This window comes from Chiloscyllium plagiosum, unplaced genomic scaffold, assembly GCF_037043375.1.
Source record: "Chiloscyllium plagiosum isolate Xiang-an unplaced genomic scaffold, Cpla_swu_hap1 HiC_scaffold_28, whole genome shotgun sequence".
In the NCBI taxonomy this organism is placed as follows: domain Eukaryota; kingdom Metazoa; phylum Chordata; class Chondrichthyes; order Orectolobiformes; family Hemiscylliidae; genus Chiloscyllium; species Chiloscyllium plagiosum.
Window position 1 is genome coordinate 23,209,373 of NW_028270166.1, and position 16,935 is coordinate 23,226,307.

The 16,935-nt window shown below is 42.2% G+C and overlaps 1 protein-coding gene across 10 annotated transcripts in view; it reads left to right on the top strand.

The window, feature by feature from the left end:
- Nucleotides 1-16,550, top strand: part of LOC122565318 (phospholipid-transporting ATPase IC) — a 152,524-nt gene extending 135,974 nt beyond the window's left edge. For 9 of the 10 annotated variants that reach the window (XM_087976047.1, XM_043721169.2, XM_043721168.2 and 6 more), the window contains 2 exons: nt 5,060-5,190; nt 13,286-16,550. In XM_087976047.1, coding sequence (XP_087832173.1) covers nt 5,060-5,190; nt 13,286-13,531 — 377 coding nt within the window. In that variant the 3' untranslated portion in view covers nt 13,532-16,550. The remainder of the gene's footprint in view (nt 1-5,059; nt 5,191-13,285) is intronic. The other variant, XM_043721170.2, reaches the window with a different exon arrangement.
- Nucleotides 16,551-16,935: the final 385 nt, after the last annotated feature.

Sequence of the window (16,935 nt, forward strand, 5' to 3'; positions counted from 1 at the left end):
GTAGTGCTTCAAATGACCTTAGAATCGTAGGATTGCTACAGTGTGGGAACAGGCCATTCAGCCCTACAAGTCCAAACCGACCCCCCCAAAGAATAACCCACCCAGACCCATTCCCTTACTACCCTACATTTACCCCCAACTAATGCACCTAACCGACAAATGCCTGAACACTATGGGCAATTTTTACCAGTGGCCAATTCACCTAACCTTCACATCTCTGGAATGATATTTCTGTGGTTTCAAGCAATCCCTAACTGCATCTTGCGTCTTTCTTACATGTTTATCCTCTCTGGCCTTTTATTGTGTTATGGACTAAGCCAGACCACTCGGAACATTCTTAAGCAGGCAACCCCGGCCCATAACTTTGCAATTTGTTTCGGTAAGTGTACAGTGAAAATTATCCGGAGTGAGGTAGCTAGGTTGACTGACTACTAGATTTTAAAGCAGCCAAAAATGTATTCACAAATTTACACAATGAAACACAAAGAACAGAATAAGGAACCCCCCACAGAACTCAGTCTATCCAAACAATGGTGTTCCAAATATACACAACAGTTCCAATAAGCAAACTCCTTTAAAAGCCAGTATAAATGGAACACGTGCTTACAGGTTGAATTGAAAAGCAGAAAGAGAGAGAGAGAGAGTTTCCACATAGCTCCCTGTTGAACTCCCAACCAGTTCAGGATTGAACTAAACTGCTCAGCTAGAGAGCTGACCACTCCCTTTCATTATACAGGTCACTTCTAAAACATGACCACTTTGGCCTGAAGTCTCACCTGTTTAAATATAAACAAAAGGTCTCTCAAAATCCTTTTCATCTCTGTACCAAACCAGACTGTTCAGAGCCTGACCTGTTCAGACCCCCTCTGAAAAAAATCAAGGATAGAGTCTCCTTGAGTCAAGGGACAGCTTTTAGAAAAAAAGGGACTAGCTTTGTGACAATTGATCATTTTAATTTGCACTAAAATGTTAAGAACATTTAAAGGAAATCACAAGAATAAAAGCAAAATATTGTGGCTGCTGGATATCTGAAATTATAACAGAATGCTGGAAAAACTCAGCAGATCTGGCGGTATCCACAGCAAGAGAAATAACATTAATGTTTTGGGTCGAAATACTTTTTTCAGAACTGAGTCTTTGCTCTTGTAACATTAACTCTGTCTCACTCTCCATAAATGCTGAGTACTTCCAGCATTCTCTGTTTTTAGATTAGATTCCCTACAATATGGAATAGGCCATTTGGCCCAACAAGTCCACACTGACCCTGCAAAGATTAACCCACCCAAACCCATTCCCCTACCCTATATTTACCCCTCTCTAATGCACCTAATACTATGGACAACTTAGCATGGCCAATTCACCTGACCTGCACTTCTTTGGATTGTGGGAGGAAACCCACTTAGACACGGGGAGAATGTGGAAACTCCACACAGACAATCACCTGAGGCTGAAATCGAACCCTGGTCCCTGGAGCTGTGAAGCAACAACGCTAACCACTGAGCCACCGTGCTACCCTTTATTTAAGTGGATCACATACTTTGTTCATCCTCCTGACTTTTAAATTTATATTTGATCGAACAATGAACGCTGATATGATTGGAATGATGGGGGTCAGAGATTTATTGAGTCACAGTGTGAAGCAGCTGGATTAAAGTTCTCAGCAGTCATATCCTTTTCAGTTGGATATAAATTTTCAAAAAAACCTTGCTCTCAGTGATTCTGAGAATAAACAGAGTTATTTAAACAGTGAAGCCTGAGGTGTGATTCCAGGTCAATCCTTAAATAGTAAAGTTCAGCTGGTTTTGTGCACATGGATCTTTGCTTCTGAGAGCCTGATCCTCAGTCACCCCTGGCTGAGGGGTCAAGAGCAGACATCGTTTGAACATTGTGCTCTTTTTATGGTACACCAGTGTTCCAGTGCCTCCAGTCTGGAAGGAGCCAGCGCCAACTCAACTCCAACTAACAGCCTATTAAATGCTTCAAAGAGCAAGTTAATGAGTTGTGGAGAGACAAAGGTGATTTTGAAATCACAGATAATCAGAAAAAGCATACATCTGCTGGAGGGCAATGCTTGGAACCAATGAATCTTTGGTGAAATCTGAGTTGTGTGGCATCTTTTTTTTTTGGAGGGATTTTCTACATGAGGCCTAGTGGATTGTCTTACTGTCTCTTGTCAAACTGGCCACATTAATTACCCACTGCACCTCTATGGCATCTCTCATGCCTGATTTCCACTCCTTTTGATCACGGTCAGTGGATATCATGGATTGACTTGCATCCCTTGTGCCTATACCATCTTTAAAAATCCATTATGCACTCCGACAAGCACTGTCAGGTCAGAGCTGCCCTGCACAGTTCCTCACATTGGCCTTGGATAGGGGAGACAGGGGGTATCAACACCTAGCTTTGTGGGCAGGGACCTGGGGGTCCTGCTGGGTGGGGTGATGCCAGCCTGGCCTGAGGAAGCCATGCAGTTCACTGCAATGTTAACCATCTGGAGGAATGCCCAGCACACTAGCAAGAAGATCACTGTCCTTCTCCACTCTGCCAAGGACTAAATGACCATCTCCTCACCAAAAGCTAACAGTCACTTTGTCTCTGGTATTGCATCACCTCCCACCATGGTTCATGATCTACCATATTCATTATTGATCATAATAATTTTCCCTAACCCTCGATACCACTAAGCATGCATGCCCTCTGCACTACCTATTCACTCGCTTGGGAAATCTCTACACCAGCACCAACAATAATAACTACCATCCACTTTCATCTCCCTTATTACCTGTTTTTCCCTCTCTCTGTCTCACATTCCATGAGGAAAAGAGCCTACAATAGGGCAGAAAGAGTCAAGACAGATAGTGGACTGCCCAATATTTGGCTCTGCACTCCTTCTAAGTGGAGGGTACTGACTCTGACCACCCTGTACAGGGTCTGGATTGGTATCAGTGGGTGCCCTTGACTTAACATGTTGGGAATCTCTGAGTGAAAGCTATCTCCTTTGACCTGACTGAGGCCTGCTGATAACAATGACATGCTTCCTGCCTTTGTGTTTGCTCCAAGAGGCATGATAATGTGACCATAGTGTCTCTGTCTAAGGGGGTAAGATGCAAAAACGCAAGACAAGGTAATGCACAGCAGGGAAACTGTGAGCAACAAAGTAAGCTCAGAATGCCTGAGAGCAAGTGACGACCCTGGAGATGCAGTCTGGTTCAGTCCATGAGTTGAATACATGCCCCTGAGCACTCAGGGTCCTTGCTGCAACATTACAATGATAGCTGCCAGTTCAACCCAAGATGCAACATTAAAATACAGAAGCATCCTGTAATCCCAATCATGATCAGGATCCTAATGTATCTGACTCAACCTCAGAGTTTTCTGTAATTCATGCGTGCACAGTGTGTTTTTTGTGTGTGTGTGATATTTGTCGTCTGCGTTTGTGTGAACATTACTTACTTGTCCGTCAGTCCTGTCACAGAGCAGGCATGCAGTAAGTACTTGCCATCAGGTTTGTTGGAGCTGGGAGAAAACTATTCGGGAACAAAGAGGAAGAGATAACTAGATTTTTGAAGAGTAAAGGAGTTAAGGATTATGGTGAGAGGGTGGGTAAGTGAAGATGAGTTCTGAGTGAAAAGATCAGCCACGATCTTATTGAATGGCGGAGCAGGCTCAAGGGACCAGATGCCCTACTCCTGCTCCTATTTCTTATAAGACCATAAGACATAGGAGCACAACTTAAGCCATTCAGTCCATTGAGTCTGCTCCGCCATTCAATCATGGCTGATAAGTTTGTCGATCCCATTTTCCCGCTTTCTCCCCCTAACCCTTGATCCCCTTGACAATGAAGACCTATCTATCTCTGTCTTCAATATGCTCAATGAAATGCTCAATTCCGAGAAGCAAGGTTTCCCCAGTTCTGTTGGGAGCACTGCTATATGACCGCCAGAAAGATAATAGATTCCTGAAGGAAAATTCAGTCCCATATCCCCTTACCTTTTCATTCTCCTCATGGGGAATGATGAGATTTAGAACAAAGAACAAAGAAAATTTACACTCCTGGAACAGGCCCTTCGGCCCGCCAAGCCTGAGCCAACCCAAATCCACTGTCAAAACTTATCACCCAATTCCTGAGGATCTGTATCCCTCTGCTCCCCACCTACTCATGCATCTACCGTGCACATTAAATTAATCTACCGTGCCTGCCTCTACTACCTCTGCTGGCAATGCGTTCCAGGCACCTCACCTACCACCCTCTGTGTAAAGTACTTTACACGTGTATCCCACTTAAACTTTTCATCTCTCACCTTGAAAGTGTGACCTTTCATTATTGAATCCCTCATCCTGGGAAAAAGCTTATCTCTATCCACCCTGTCTATACCCTTCATGATTTTGTAGACCTCAATCAGGTCCCTCCACAATCTCCTTTTTTCTAATACAAACAATAATAACCTACTCACCCTCTCTTCATAGCTAGCACCTTCAGGCAACATCCTTGTAAACCTTCTCTGCACCCTCTCCAAAGCGTCTACATCCTTTTGGTATTGTGGCGACCAGAACTGTACATAGTATTCTAAATGCAGCCAAACCAAAGTCTTGCACAATTTTAGATTTATTACCGATCCCCATTTCAATTCGGAGTTAATGGCAAATCTTCTCTCTTGAGCCACAGTGACTCATAGAAAAGGAATTCCCTGACTTTAACCCAGCAATGATGTAAAGAACATTAAACATGCACCAAAGGTGGAATGTTTGACAACTTGACAGTGACATGATGCTCCAGTGCAGCTACGTTTGTTGTCCTTGCAGGCAGAGGAGGCAGCGGGGAGGAAGGTAGCAGCAAAGGAGCCCTGGTTCAGTTGGTAGAGTGCACACTGTGTGTAGTAAAGGCTACTAACCCAAAGGGGCTGGTAATGGGAAGAGCTGGTCAAACAAGCCGTCTGCTTAGTTAAATTTGTGTACGGTAATTCCATTGAGACAATTCAGAGCTTCCACAATAATCTGCAAATATGGTTAGTGTCAGGATTTTGAGTGCTTATTATTTTTGCTTTTTACTTTACAGGAGCAGCATTAAATATTTTTAAACAGCCTTATGTCTGGCTCACCATCCTACTGACTATTGCTGTAAATTTTATCCCTTCCATTACAATACGATTAATTTGGCGAGTCTTCCACTCCAAAACTGCAGGAAGAGTAAGTACTGTTGCTTTGAAATGTTCAGTGCATCTACTATTTCTAAAGTGATGGTGATAAAGGCAAGATATTGCTGATGCTGGAAATCTGAAACAAACACAGAGCATGTTGGCAAAACTCAACAGGTCATAGAGTCATTGAGATGTACAGCATGGAAACAGACCCTTTCATCCAACCTGTCCATGCCGACCAGATAGCCCAACCCAATCTAGTCCCACCTGCAAGTACTCGGCCCATGTCCCTCGAAACTCTTGCTATTCATATACCCATCCAAATGCCTTTTAAATGTTGTAATTGTACCAGCCTCCACCACTTGCTCTAGCAGCTCGTTCCACACATGTAACACCCGTTTGGTCTCTTTATATCTTTCCAGTCTCACCTTAAACCTATACCCTCTAGTTCTGGACTCCCTCACCCAGAGAAGAGACTTTGTCTATTTACCCTATCCATGCCCCTCATGATGTCATAAACCACTATAAGGTCATCCCTCAGCCTCCGACGCTCCAGGGAAAACAGCCCCAGCATATTCAACCTCTCCCTGTAGCTCAAATCCTCCAACCCTGGCAACATCCTTGTAAATCTTTTCTGAACCTTTTCAAGTTTCACAACATCCTTTCGATAGGAAGGAGACCAGAATTGCATGCAGTATTCCAACAGTGGCCTAACCAATGTCTTGTACAGCCACAACATGACCTCCCAACTCCTGTACTCAATACTCTGACCAATAAAGGAAAGCATACCAGACGCCTTCTTCACTATCCTATCTCCCTGTGACTCTACTTTCAAGGAGCTATGAACCTGCACTCCAACGTCTCTTTGTTCAGCAACACTCCCTAGGACCTTACCATTAAGTGTATAAGTCCTGCGAAGATTTGCTTTCCCAAAATGTAGCACCTCGCATTTATCTGAATTAAACTCCATCTGCCACTCCTCGGACCATTGGCCCATTTGATCAAGATCCTGTTGTACTCTGAGGTAACTTCCTTCGCTATCCAGTACACCTCCAATTTTGGTGTCATCTGCAAACTCACTAACTATAGCTCTTATGTTCACATCTAAATCATTTATATAACTGATGAAAAGTAGTGGACTCAGCACCGATCCTTGTGGCATTCCACTGGTCACAGGCCTCCAGTCTGAAAAATAACCCTCCACCACCACCCTCTGTCTTCTTCCTTCGAGCCAGTTCTGTATCCAAATGGCTAGTTCTCCCTGCATTCCTTGAGATCTAGCCTTGCTAACCAGTCTTTCATGGAACCTTGTTGAACGCCTTACTGAAGTCCTTATAGATCATGTCCACTCATCTGCACTCGTCAATCCTTCAAAAAGGATTTTGTTACTTCTTCAAAAAACTTAATCAAGTTTGTGAGACATGATTTCCCATGTACAAAGCCATGTTGACATCCCTAATCAGTGTTTGTCTTTGCAAATACATCTAAATCCTGTCCCCTAGAATTCCCTCCAACAACTTGCCCACCACCAACGTCAGGCTCACTGGTCTATAGTACCCTGGCATTTCCATAGCACCTTTCTTAAGTAGTGGTACCACATTAGCCAACCTCCAGTCTTCTGGCACCTAACCTGTCGCCAGCATCACTTCCCTAGCTTCCACAGAGTTCTCAGGTACACCTGATCAGGTCCTGGGGATTTATCCACTTTTATGTGTTTCAAGACATCCAGCACCTCCTCCTCTGTAATATGGACATTTGTCAAGATGTCACCATCTATTTCCCTACAGTTTATATAATCCATATCCTTTTCCACAGTAAATACTGATGCAAAATACTCGTTTAGTATCTACACCACCTCCTGTACCTCCACACAAAGGCTGCCTTGCTGATCTTTGAGGGGTCCTATCTCTCCCTAGTTACCCTTTTGTCCTTAATATATTTGTAAAAACCCTTTGGATTCTCCTTAACTCGATTTGCCAAAACTATTTCATATCCCCTTTTTGCCTTCTTGATTTCCCTCTTAAGTGTACTCCTACTGCCTTTATACTCTTCTAAGGATTCATTCGATCTATTTTGTCTATATCTGAGATATGCTTCCTTTTTCTTAACCAAACCCTCAATTTATTTAGTCATCCACCATTCCCAACACCTACCAGCCTTCCCTTTCACCCTGACAGAAATATACTATCCCTGGAGTCTCATTATCCCATTTCTGAAGGCTTCCCATTTTCCAGCCATCCCTTTACCTGCAAACCTCTGCCCCCAATCAGCTTTTGAAAGTTCTTGCCTAATACCATCAAATTAACCTTCCTCCAATTTAGAACTTCAACTTTTAGATTTGGTCTATCCTTTTCCATCACTATTTTAAAACTAATAGAATTATGGTCGCTGGCCCTAAAGTGCTCTCCCACTGATACCTCAGACACCTGCCCTGCCTTATTTCCCAAGATTAGGTTAAGTTTTGCATCTGATATTGGTAGGTACAACTAGATATTGAACCAGAAAATTTTCTTGTACACACCAGTTCTAAAGAGGGACCATTCAAAACTGTGTATTTACAGTATCAGTCTCTCCACAGATGCTGCCAGACCTGGTATTGAGACTAGCTCAACTGCAATGAGGGGTACATTGGGTCAATTGTGTTAGGGGACTCGAATCTGAGGCACAGATAGACATTTCTGTGGACAGCAGTGAAAAATCAGAATGGTGTGTTGCCAGGATCAGTGATGTCTCAGAGAGGGTGCAGAATGTTCTCAAGGACCAGCAGGTCCTCTCCATCTAAATCCTTAACACTTTGGCAGTCCCAGTCTATGTTTTGAAAGTTGAAATCCCCTACCATATTCTTACAGATAACTGAGATCTCCTTGCGCATTTGTTTCTCACTTTCCTGCTGACTATTAGGGGATCTATAATACAATCCCAATAAAGTGATCATCCCTTTCTTATTTCTCAGTTCAACTATTCCTCACTATCTCCCTGGGTTCTACCCCCTCCCCCCCCCACCTTAATTGTTTAAATCCTCCTGAGCAGCTCTAGCAAATCTCCCTGCCATTATTTTAGTCCCCTTCCAATTCAGGTACAATCCATCTTTCTCGTACAGGTCACTTCTACCCCAGAAGAGATTCCAATGATCCAAAAATGTAAATCCTTCTCCCATACACCAGCTCTTCAGCCATGCATTCATCAGCTCTATCCTCCTATTCTTACCCTCACAAGCTTGCAGCACCGGGAGTAATCCAGATATTACTACCCTTGAGGACCTCCTTTTTAAATTCCTGCCTAAATCTCTATATTCTTTCTTCAGAATCTCATCCTTTTCACTTCGTATGTCATTGATTCCAATGTGTACAATAACCTCCTGCTGGTCCCTCTCCCTCTTGAGAACATTCTGCACCCACTCTGATCCTGGCACCAACGAGCAACACATCATTATGATTTTTTTTGCTGCTGGCCACAAAAACGTCTGTCTGTGCCTCGGGCTAGAGAGTCCCCTAACACAACTGATCTCTTGGAACCCAAGTACCCCTTGTTGCATTTGAGCCAGTCTTGATACAAGGTCTGGCAACACCTGTGGAGAGAGAAACAGAGTTAATGTTTTAAGTGGTCCCTCTTTAGAACTGATGATGGTAACTGAAATAACTGCATAGAGGCTGGTATCCCGTCACCAAGTCACCCTTTATTTACTTGTGCACAGTACATTGGCTGTGGTCAGTCAGCTCAGAGTCAGTCTCCTGAACTGGGGAGATTCTAAATCCCATGTTTATATGGGTCAGCTTCCTAATTGACCAGGGTAAGAACCCCAATCAAGGATCTCATAGTCAACAAGATCTACCTGGTTCCAATCACTACAGTAATGCTTCTTTTAATTACAATTAGATATTTTCATATTATGAATGTGGACAATTGAAGCTCATTCCTACTGTTTCTTCCCTCCTCACAATAAAATATAGCTAAACTATTTGTCTCAAGGCAGCAACTGAAGCTAAGACTCTTCTGAGCAGTAGTTCGAAGGTGAATGCGGAACATTGTTTCCATACATCTCCTGGCTGCTTTAGGACAGTCAGCTCTGATAATGGGTGGGGGAAACCATTCAAAAGTAGCATAGATTCAGAGCTCAGTTCCAAATGTTAATGATGGAAACAACAGTAAGCAGGTTGCTGTGGATGTTAGAAATCTGAACTAGATACAGAAAATTGTGCGAATACTCTGCTGGCTTGGCAGCATCCATGAAGGGAAAACCAAGCCAGGCGTAATTTTCGTTGAACTGGTGGTGGGAAGTGTTGTCAGCCAGAGAGTCTAAGGCAATAAAAACAGAAAATGCTGGAGGAACTTAGCAGTTCTGGTTCCATCTGTGGAGAGATAAATAAAGTTCATGCTCTGAGCCCAGCATGATTTTTCTATGGAAGACAGTGGAGGGAAATCTCAGGATACTCCCCCAAATTCACAATACGTTAGTAATGCCATTGCTGTCTGCCCTGCCTGGAAGCCTGGTGGGTGTCAGGGTGTGAGAGGGTCTGAGGGGAGGTGAGGGGATGATGGAGGACGAGTTGTGGAGGGTCTGGCAAAGTGCTAAAATCTGGGCATGCTCGGAGAATGGAAATGGGGGCCTGGTTCTGTTGACTGTAGGGGCAATTGAGGGATGGTAGTTGGAGGTGGTGGGTGGGGGGGGGGGGGGGGTGCAGGGGAAGGTAGCAGCTGCTAAGTCGCAGTGTGTAATCCGTCAGACACTTGGATCCAGGGGGGTATCTGTGAAAGCACTTTCTTCCTGAATCTCTTTGAGAAGGTTTTCCCACAGTCACAGTCATAGAGTCGTAGAATTGTACAGCACAGAAACACATCCTTCGGTCCAACTCGTCCATGCCGACCAGATATTCTAAACTGATCTAGTCCATTTTGCCTGCATTTAGCCCATATCCCTCTAAACCCTTCCTATTCATATACCCATCCAGATGCCTTTTAAATGTTATAATTGCACCTACCTTCACCACATCCTCTGGCCTCTTGTTCCATACATGCACCACACTCTGCGTGAGGTTCCCTTCAGGTCCCTTTTAAATCTTTCCCTTCTCACCTTAAACCTACTGCCCTCTAGTTTTGGACTCCTGTAAACTGGGAAAAAGACCTTGACTATTTACCCTATCCATGCTCTTCATGACTTAATTAACCTTGATGAGTGATTAAAAGTTACTTTACAAAAAGGATTGCTTTTAGTTTAGGTGCTTCCTGATGAACAATACATTGTAGAGGGAGCTATCCCACTGAGAATCGTTGTTGGGTTCTGAGACAAGAAACTGGGGAACTAGCTCTGAATTCTTTGGCACATATCCATTGATACCCCTACTCTCTGATTACACTCCTAAATGAGCAGGCTCTCACTTAGGAAAAACCAAAATTTAAATCTGATACCAGCTATACAAGACCCGCCCACCAAAGGAAATGCTGTCAAGTCCTTTTATCACATTAAATACCTCCTCCAAATTCTATACCAAGGAAGCATAAACCACGTTTACAGAGCCTGTCCTTGTAATGTAGCCTATTAATCCCTAGTATCATTCGGAAGAATCAGGGCTTCAACCTCTCTAAGGTCAATAGATTCTTCTGGAAGTGGGATGCCCAGAATTGAATGGTGTATTCCAGTGGGGTCTGATCAAGGCTGCATCCAAGGTCTGGGACTATGCTGCGAAGAGGAGCTTTCTATCAGAACCCCTTCTGAATGGCATTAGTTACGTCTGAAATGGAAGCTTTGAGAATAACGATGAATAAACATGCAGACATTAATTATTGATCTATTGCAACAAATCTATCTTTTATTAAAACAAAAATGATTTTCTGAGAGATTCTATGTTACTTCATGGTAACTTCGTTGAGAGGATTTCCAGTAAAAGATAATCCCAGAATGAATAGCAAGAAGCCTTTGGAACCTGATCATTAAGTTAGTTGACAAGAGTCATAGCTTAATCTTATGAAAGAAAACCTGGCAGGCCAACTCGACAGGCTTTATAACAGTTTAACTGTGATACTGTTATATTGTTCCATTATAGTTGTTATTATTATATCGTTACATGATATTACATTATTATATTGGCCCAAATCCTCCATTCTCTAGATTGTCAGAGACCAGACAGCATTCCCAATACACTGACTATGGGAATTGCCCGGAACATTTGAGCTTCTGTTGGGTAGCTTCCCAGTTTCCTGGGACCCTGTGAAAATGTCTCTGACTCTGAAGTTGGAGAGCTCAAACTTATTTACCTAAAGAGTTACGTAGGAACTGTTAAAGACAAACTCCTGGGTCCCAAGCAAATGACATCCTTTCCACCCTGCGACACTCGTAATCCCTCCAACACTCCCCACAACCCTACCTGACTAGACCCTACACCCCTGACTCAACCCCATCAAACCCCCCACCATACCTCATGACTTAATCCACCTATTTAGCTGCCAGAGTCAAAACGTGTGGTGCTGGAAAAGCACAGCACATCAGGCAGCATCCGAGGAGCAGGAAAGTTGACGTTTCAGACATAAGCTCTTCATCAGGAATAGGGAGGAGGAGTGCCACGGGAGCTCAGAGATAAAAAGGAGGGGGGTGGGGCTGCGAGAGTAGCTAGGAAGGTGATAGGTGGATGCAGATGGGGGTGATGATGATAGGGTGGAGCAGAGAGGTGGAAAAGAAGATGGGCAGGTGGGACAGTTCAAGAACGTGGTGCCAAGTTGGATCTGGAATAATGTGGGAGTAGGGGAGATGAGGAAACTGGTGAAATCGATGTTGGTGCTGTATGGTTGGAAGGTCCCAAGGTGGAAGATGAGGTGTTCTTTCTCCAGGCGTTGGGTGGCTAGGATATGGCAGTGGAAGCGGCCCACGACTTGCATGTCCTTAGCAGAGTGGGAGAGGATGTTGAAGTGGTTGACCACAGGGTGGTGGGGTTGCTTGGTGCGTATCCCAGAGATGTTTTCTGAAACGTTCCGTAAGTTGGCGTCCTGTCTCCCCGATGTAGAGGACACCACTGCAATGGACAAAGTAAATGAGGTGTTTGGATGTACAGGAACATCTCTGCTAGATGTGAGGGGGGAGGTGTGGGTGCAGGTTTTACACCTCTAGTGGTGGCAAGGGAAAGTGCCAGGAGTGGAGGGTGGATTGGTGGGGGGCGTGGACCTAATGAAGGAGTCGCGGGGGAATGGTCTCTGAGGAGTGCGGATAAGGGTGGGGAGGGAAATATACCTCTGGTGGTGGGGTCTGATTGTAGGTAGCAGTAATGGTGGGGGATGATGTGTTGTATCTGGAGACTGGTGGACTGGAAGGTGAGAACAAAGGGGGTTCTATCCTTGCTGCGATTGGAGGGGTGGGGTTCAAGGGCAGAGGTGCAGGAAGTGGGGGAGATGCGCCACCCTAACCCTTACCCATTTCCCTCACCCTCTTTATGCGCTTACTCATTTACCTCTCCCAGTCTACTCCATTTTCTACCTATACATTCATCCATCCATTTATTCACCTATTTGCTAAATCGTTCATTCACTAAAGCATCGAGAAACTTTGGGACCTTTAATTATTTCTCAGAATAGAGCAACAAGTGTTGTAAGGTGGTCTGGCATCTGGACCCAATCTCTTTGGTACTACCTTCGAGGTATGCTTCCCTGAGGGATCTTCCATCAGAGGTTCAGAATGCAATAGAGGGGGTAGCTTTTTGTCTGGCCAACATTGGAAACAGAGATTCCTAAGATGATCAGATGATTTGAACCATTATTCATGAAGAAATAGGTACTGATTGTCATGGGAACATACATTCATGTCATTTCCACTGCTGCACTGCAGTTACGTGCTGAGCAACAATGTGCTGGTCCACTAGTCACAGAGAGCTGTTGGTAAAACATTGCATGAAGCTCCAGAGCCAAAAGACATTGAACACTGATCCACATCCTCTAGTTACTGTTAACGTGGTGAAGTTGAAAATTACCCCCAGTGTCTTAAAGCCACAGGCTAACAATGGATGTCAATACTTCACCGAGGATTCCGACTGTAAGTGAACTATCACGGTTGAGAGAGGACCCCATTGAATTAACTTTTTTGATGAAGGATCTAAGTGGGTACATGTGAAGGAGAACAAGATCTTTCCATAATGTGTTCACATATTTTTCATAATTTTCAGGCTACTTACGAAAATCTAAACAAAAGTCAGCAAACATCAAATAACAAGGCCACTCACTTCAGAAGAGGTTCGACACAACGGCGCTCCGCCTATGCCTTTTCACAGGACAAAGGCTACGCTGACCTCATCACCTCAGGGGCAAGCATCCGAAAGAAGAGACCTGCTTCAGGTACAAACACAATAACAAACACCTTCTCCCAAAGTATGCCTGAAGGAGAAACAGATGTGGTGCAGGAAAGATTCTGAAGTCATGCATTCACTAAGACGTTGGAAAACGTTCTGATACTGTTTCGAGGACCATTGTGGTAAATATTGAAAAGGCTAGGATTCTGACTGACTGAAGACTGTGCTAGGCCACAATAAGAGTCAGTTTAGTTGCTGCAACTTGAATGAAACAGAGTGCCTTTCCTCCTGACCTGTTAGTGCCTATATATAATGTATTGTTATTTCCGTCTATTTAAATCTAGTTATGTGATTTTCTTTGACTGTTAATTTTTAGAATTTGTTCTGTGGTGCAAGGGAATCTTTGATTGGATTTCTTAGTTTTGGTGTCTGAAAGCCAAAGCCCATTCAGGTTTCCAAACTTAAAGAAATTCAATTTGTATAACTAGACCACTACAAAGAAACATTGTGATTATGCTTTCCTGTTGCCCTAGCAGTGATCACACACATGGTAAATACTTGATATATAACCTAAACTAAAGCATCTATGATTAAGAGAGAAATTTTAACTTAATTCACTGGGTTAGGTGGGGTTCTGGCTTTTATACCCAGTATAACATTGCACTTCACCATCTTCAACAGGGAATAAAATTGGTGGGTATAAAGCCAATGGTTAAGTTAGAAATACTTGTAAATATTTAGTTCTCATTAAGGATTAACCTTCACCAGATCATCATAACTCATATAACAGAACAAACATAATGTTGTTAGACAACTAAATGTCAGGTATAGATCTATTCTTCACTAGCAGAGTAATGTCCAATAGAAATCTCTGACTAAGCACACGTCACCATGGTGACAACAATTAAGCAATATGACATTCAATACAAAGACGTATTGAATATTCATTCAACTTAAATCTACCAACTCACTGAGAAATTCTGTCTTTCAGCAAAGTTTGGAATTCTGATGTTAATTGAACAGACACATCAGATTTTAGTATCCTAAGTTTTTGACCAGCTGCACTGAATGTTATTTGGACTTCATCAGAGAGATTGCTGGGAATGTTAATGTCCACAGCAAGACATGCCAGGCCTGTCCATGCTCTGGTTTGCCGCATTCACTTGCTGGCCTGGAGCAGTTATTTCGATCGGTCGAGCTGATCTCAATGTCAACTCCCCTCTCTGTTTGATATTTTTGGTGTTTCCATGGTGTTATAGTTCCATGGTTTCATTTGACTCCATTTTAGCAGGCAGCCAGTAACTGAGGAAGTAAATGACACATCCTATGCTGTTCACACCTTTTCACAAACAAAGGTACAAACATGTTCAAATGCACATGCAGTTACTGTGTGGACATGAATATTGAGATATCATGCTTAGTAACAGTGTATGTTACCTACTTTTGTTAATTAAACATTTACTTTTTCCTATCTGGATTCTTGATTCGCCACACATGGCTAGTGACAAACATTTTGGACAACATTTCACTAAAAACAAAAATATTTAATGCAATAGCTCCAATGCCTAAACCAAAAATGTTTAGATAAATGCTTTCTACTTAATGTTCCAAGCATTACCAGGCAATCACTTCATGTAATGTCTTAAGTTTAATCAGATGTAAATGTGTATTAAGTTGCCAGAAATCAGAGATTCATTCTCTCCCAGTGTCTCTCTAATCATTTGATTGTTAATAGTATGCATTTCATTCAAATTGACTCAATATTTGTAACAAAAATTGATGTTCAGGATTGCTGTTTGCACATGCATGCCAGCTTTATATCCGAAGTTCAAGTAACCCAAATTGGACCACTTATTGTCACTTCAAGACTTAAGTTCATTTCAACACTATTGGTATGGTATTCATTTTAGTAGCATGCCATTCATTTTGTCAATTATTATTATTAAAATGATCTCTTAAAATTTCCAAAATATAGTATTCCCTGAAGCAACCACATATTAAATAATGAGTCGAAGCTCAAACATGGACTCTCGGTGATTTATATGCCTCAAGCACCATCCATTAGAAAACTTCAATAATGGATTTGCATGAATGTAAATCCAAATCAATTTTTTTTATTATTATTGAACCTAAGGTTAAAAAAAAACAAAAGCATGATATGCCATGGATAGCTTTGTAATGTTCCCAGCGCTTCATTGTTCTGCAGCCTGGATGAACTTTGTGTTCCAAAGATAATCATAGAGCATGCAGTCAGCCTTAAATGGTGCTACCTTATAGGTACTGTAAATGAAAATGATCTCTCTCTCCCATTTGAGTAGAGCAAGTATAGGAATGAACTCTTCCCTAATTCCAAGAACCCAAGAGCCTCTCCATAATCTGGTCATTATAGGACTCAATTATTTGACCAAGTTAAACATTCTTATCCTCAAGTACAAAACATTGGATTTGTTTCAGAATTCACCAAACTCATATCTGGTCACAAGCTGAACTTGTTTCTGAAATCAATTTGACCTTCATCTCCAGCACCCCCCATCCCTGACATGGTCAGAGCTAGTATCTGCAGATAGGAGTATGGGTTGGGAGATGCTTTATTATTGACCTTTATGTGGTATATTATTTTAAATGAAAAGAAATCTGAACGCTCCATATTATTTTTAAATAATGCCATTAGAGTTCATTACACAGAGACTATATTTACCTATAATGTATTTTTGATATTTTTATATTCAAACTGTTTATTCATAAAACGATTTTACTGTAAATGTGCAATGAATAAATAGGCTACAGCAACTGTTAACAAATCCATATGAGACATAGATTGAAAATATTTGGATGAACCGTGTATTTTATCTGAAAGAAGATATTATCACTGTGAAAAGTCCTTGACAAATGTGCTGTTACATTAGTAGAAATTGTGAGCAGCACTGTTCTTATGCAAACACTTGATGCAATTTTACCAAATTTTTCTGTAATGTATTTCCTCACAAACGGCAATCTGTTTAAGAACAGTGCTGACTGTAATTTGCACTCTCATATCTATGTATATGAAAACAAATTGTAATGAGACATTACACTGTGAAATTGCTCACTTCATTTGGGTAAATAGTGTTCTGTTAAATAAATGACTGAGATTATAAAACCATTTTATGCTGTTGTCTACCAATCAATCTTTAAGACAAAATCTTCAGGGTGCAAGTTCTTTTTAAACCATGTCAGGAATGTCCACATTCTTGTCCTCATAGACAATAGCATAATACAAAGCCTTAGGCCATATTCAAAGTTGCAATCAATGATCCCATTAATTTGTTTCTTTCCCAGTCTGCTGATCACATCACATCTTGATCTTCTGATCTCGGGTTTTTCTCTCCAATAAGGCAACAACACTTAATATAGCATTATGCAACTTCGTGCTCCAGAAAATTCAAACAAGGTCAAGTCAGCAAATAAGAAAAATGAGAACAAACAAGATTGTTTTGATTAGGCTTTGAGGTTTGGATTACTAGGCTTGAAGCCACTTGTGGCCAAAG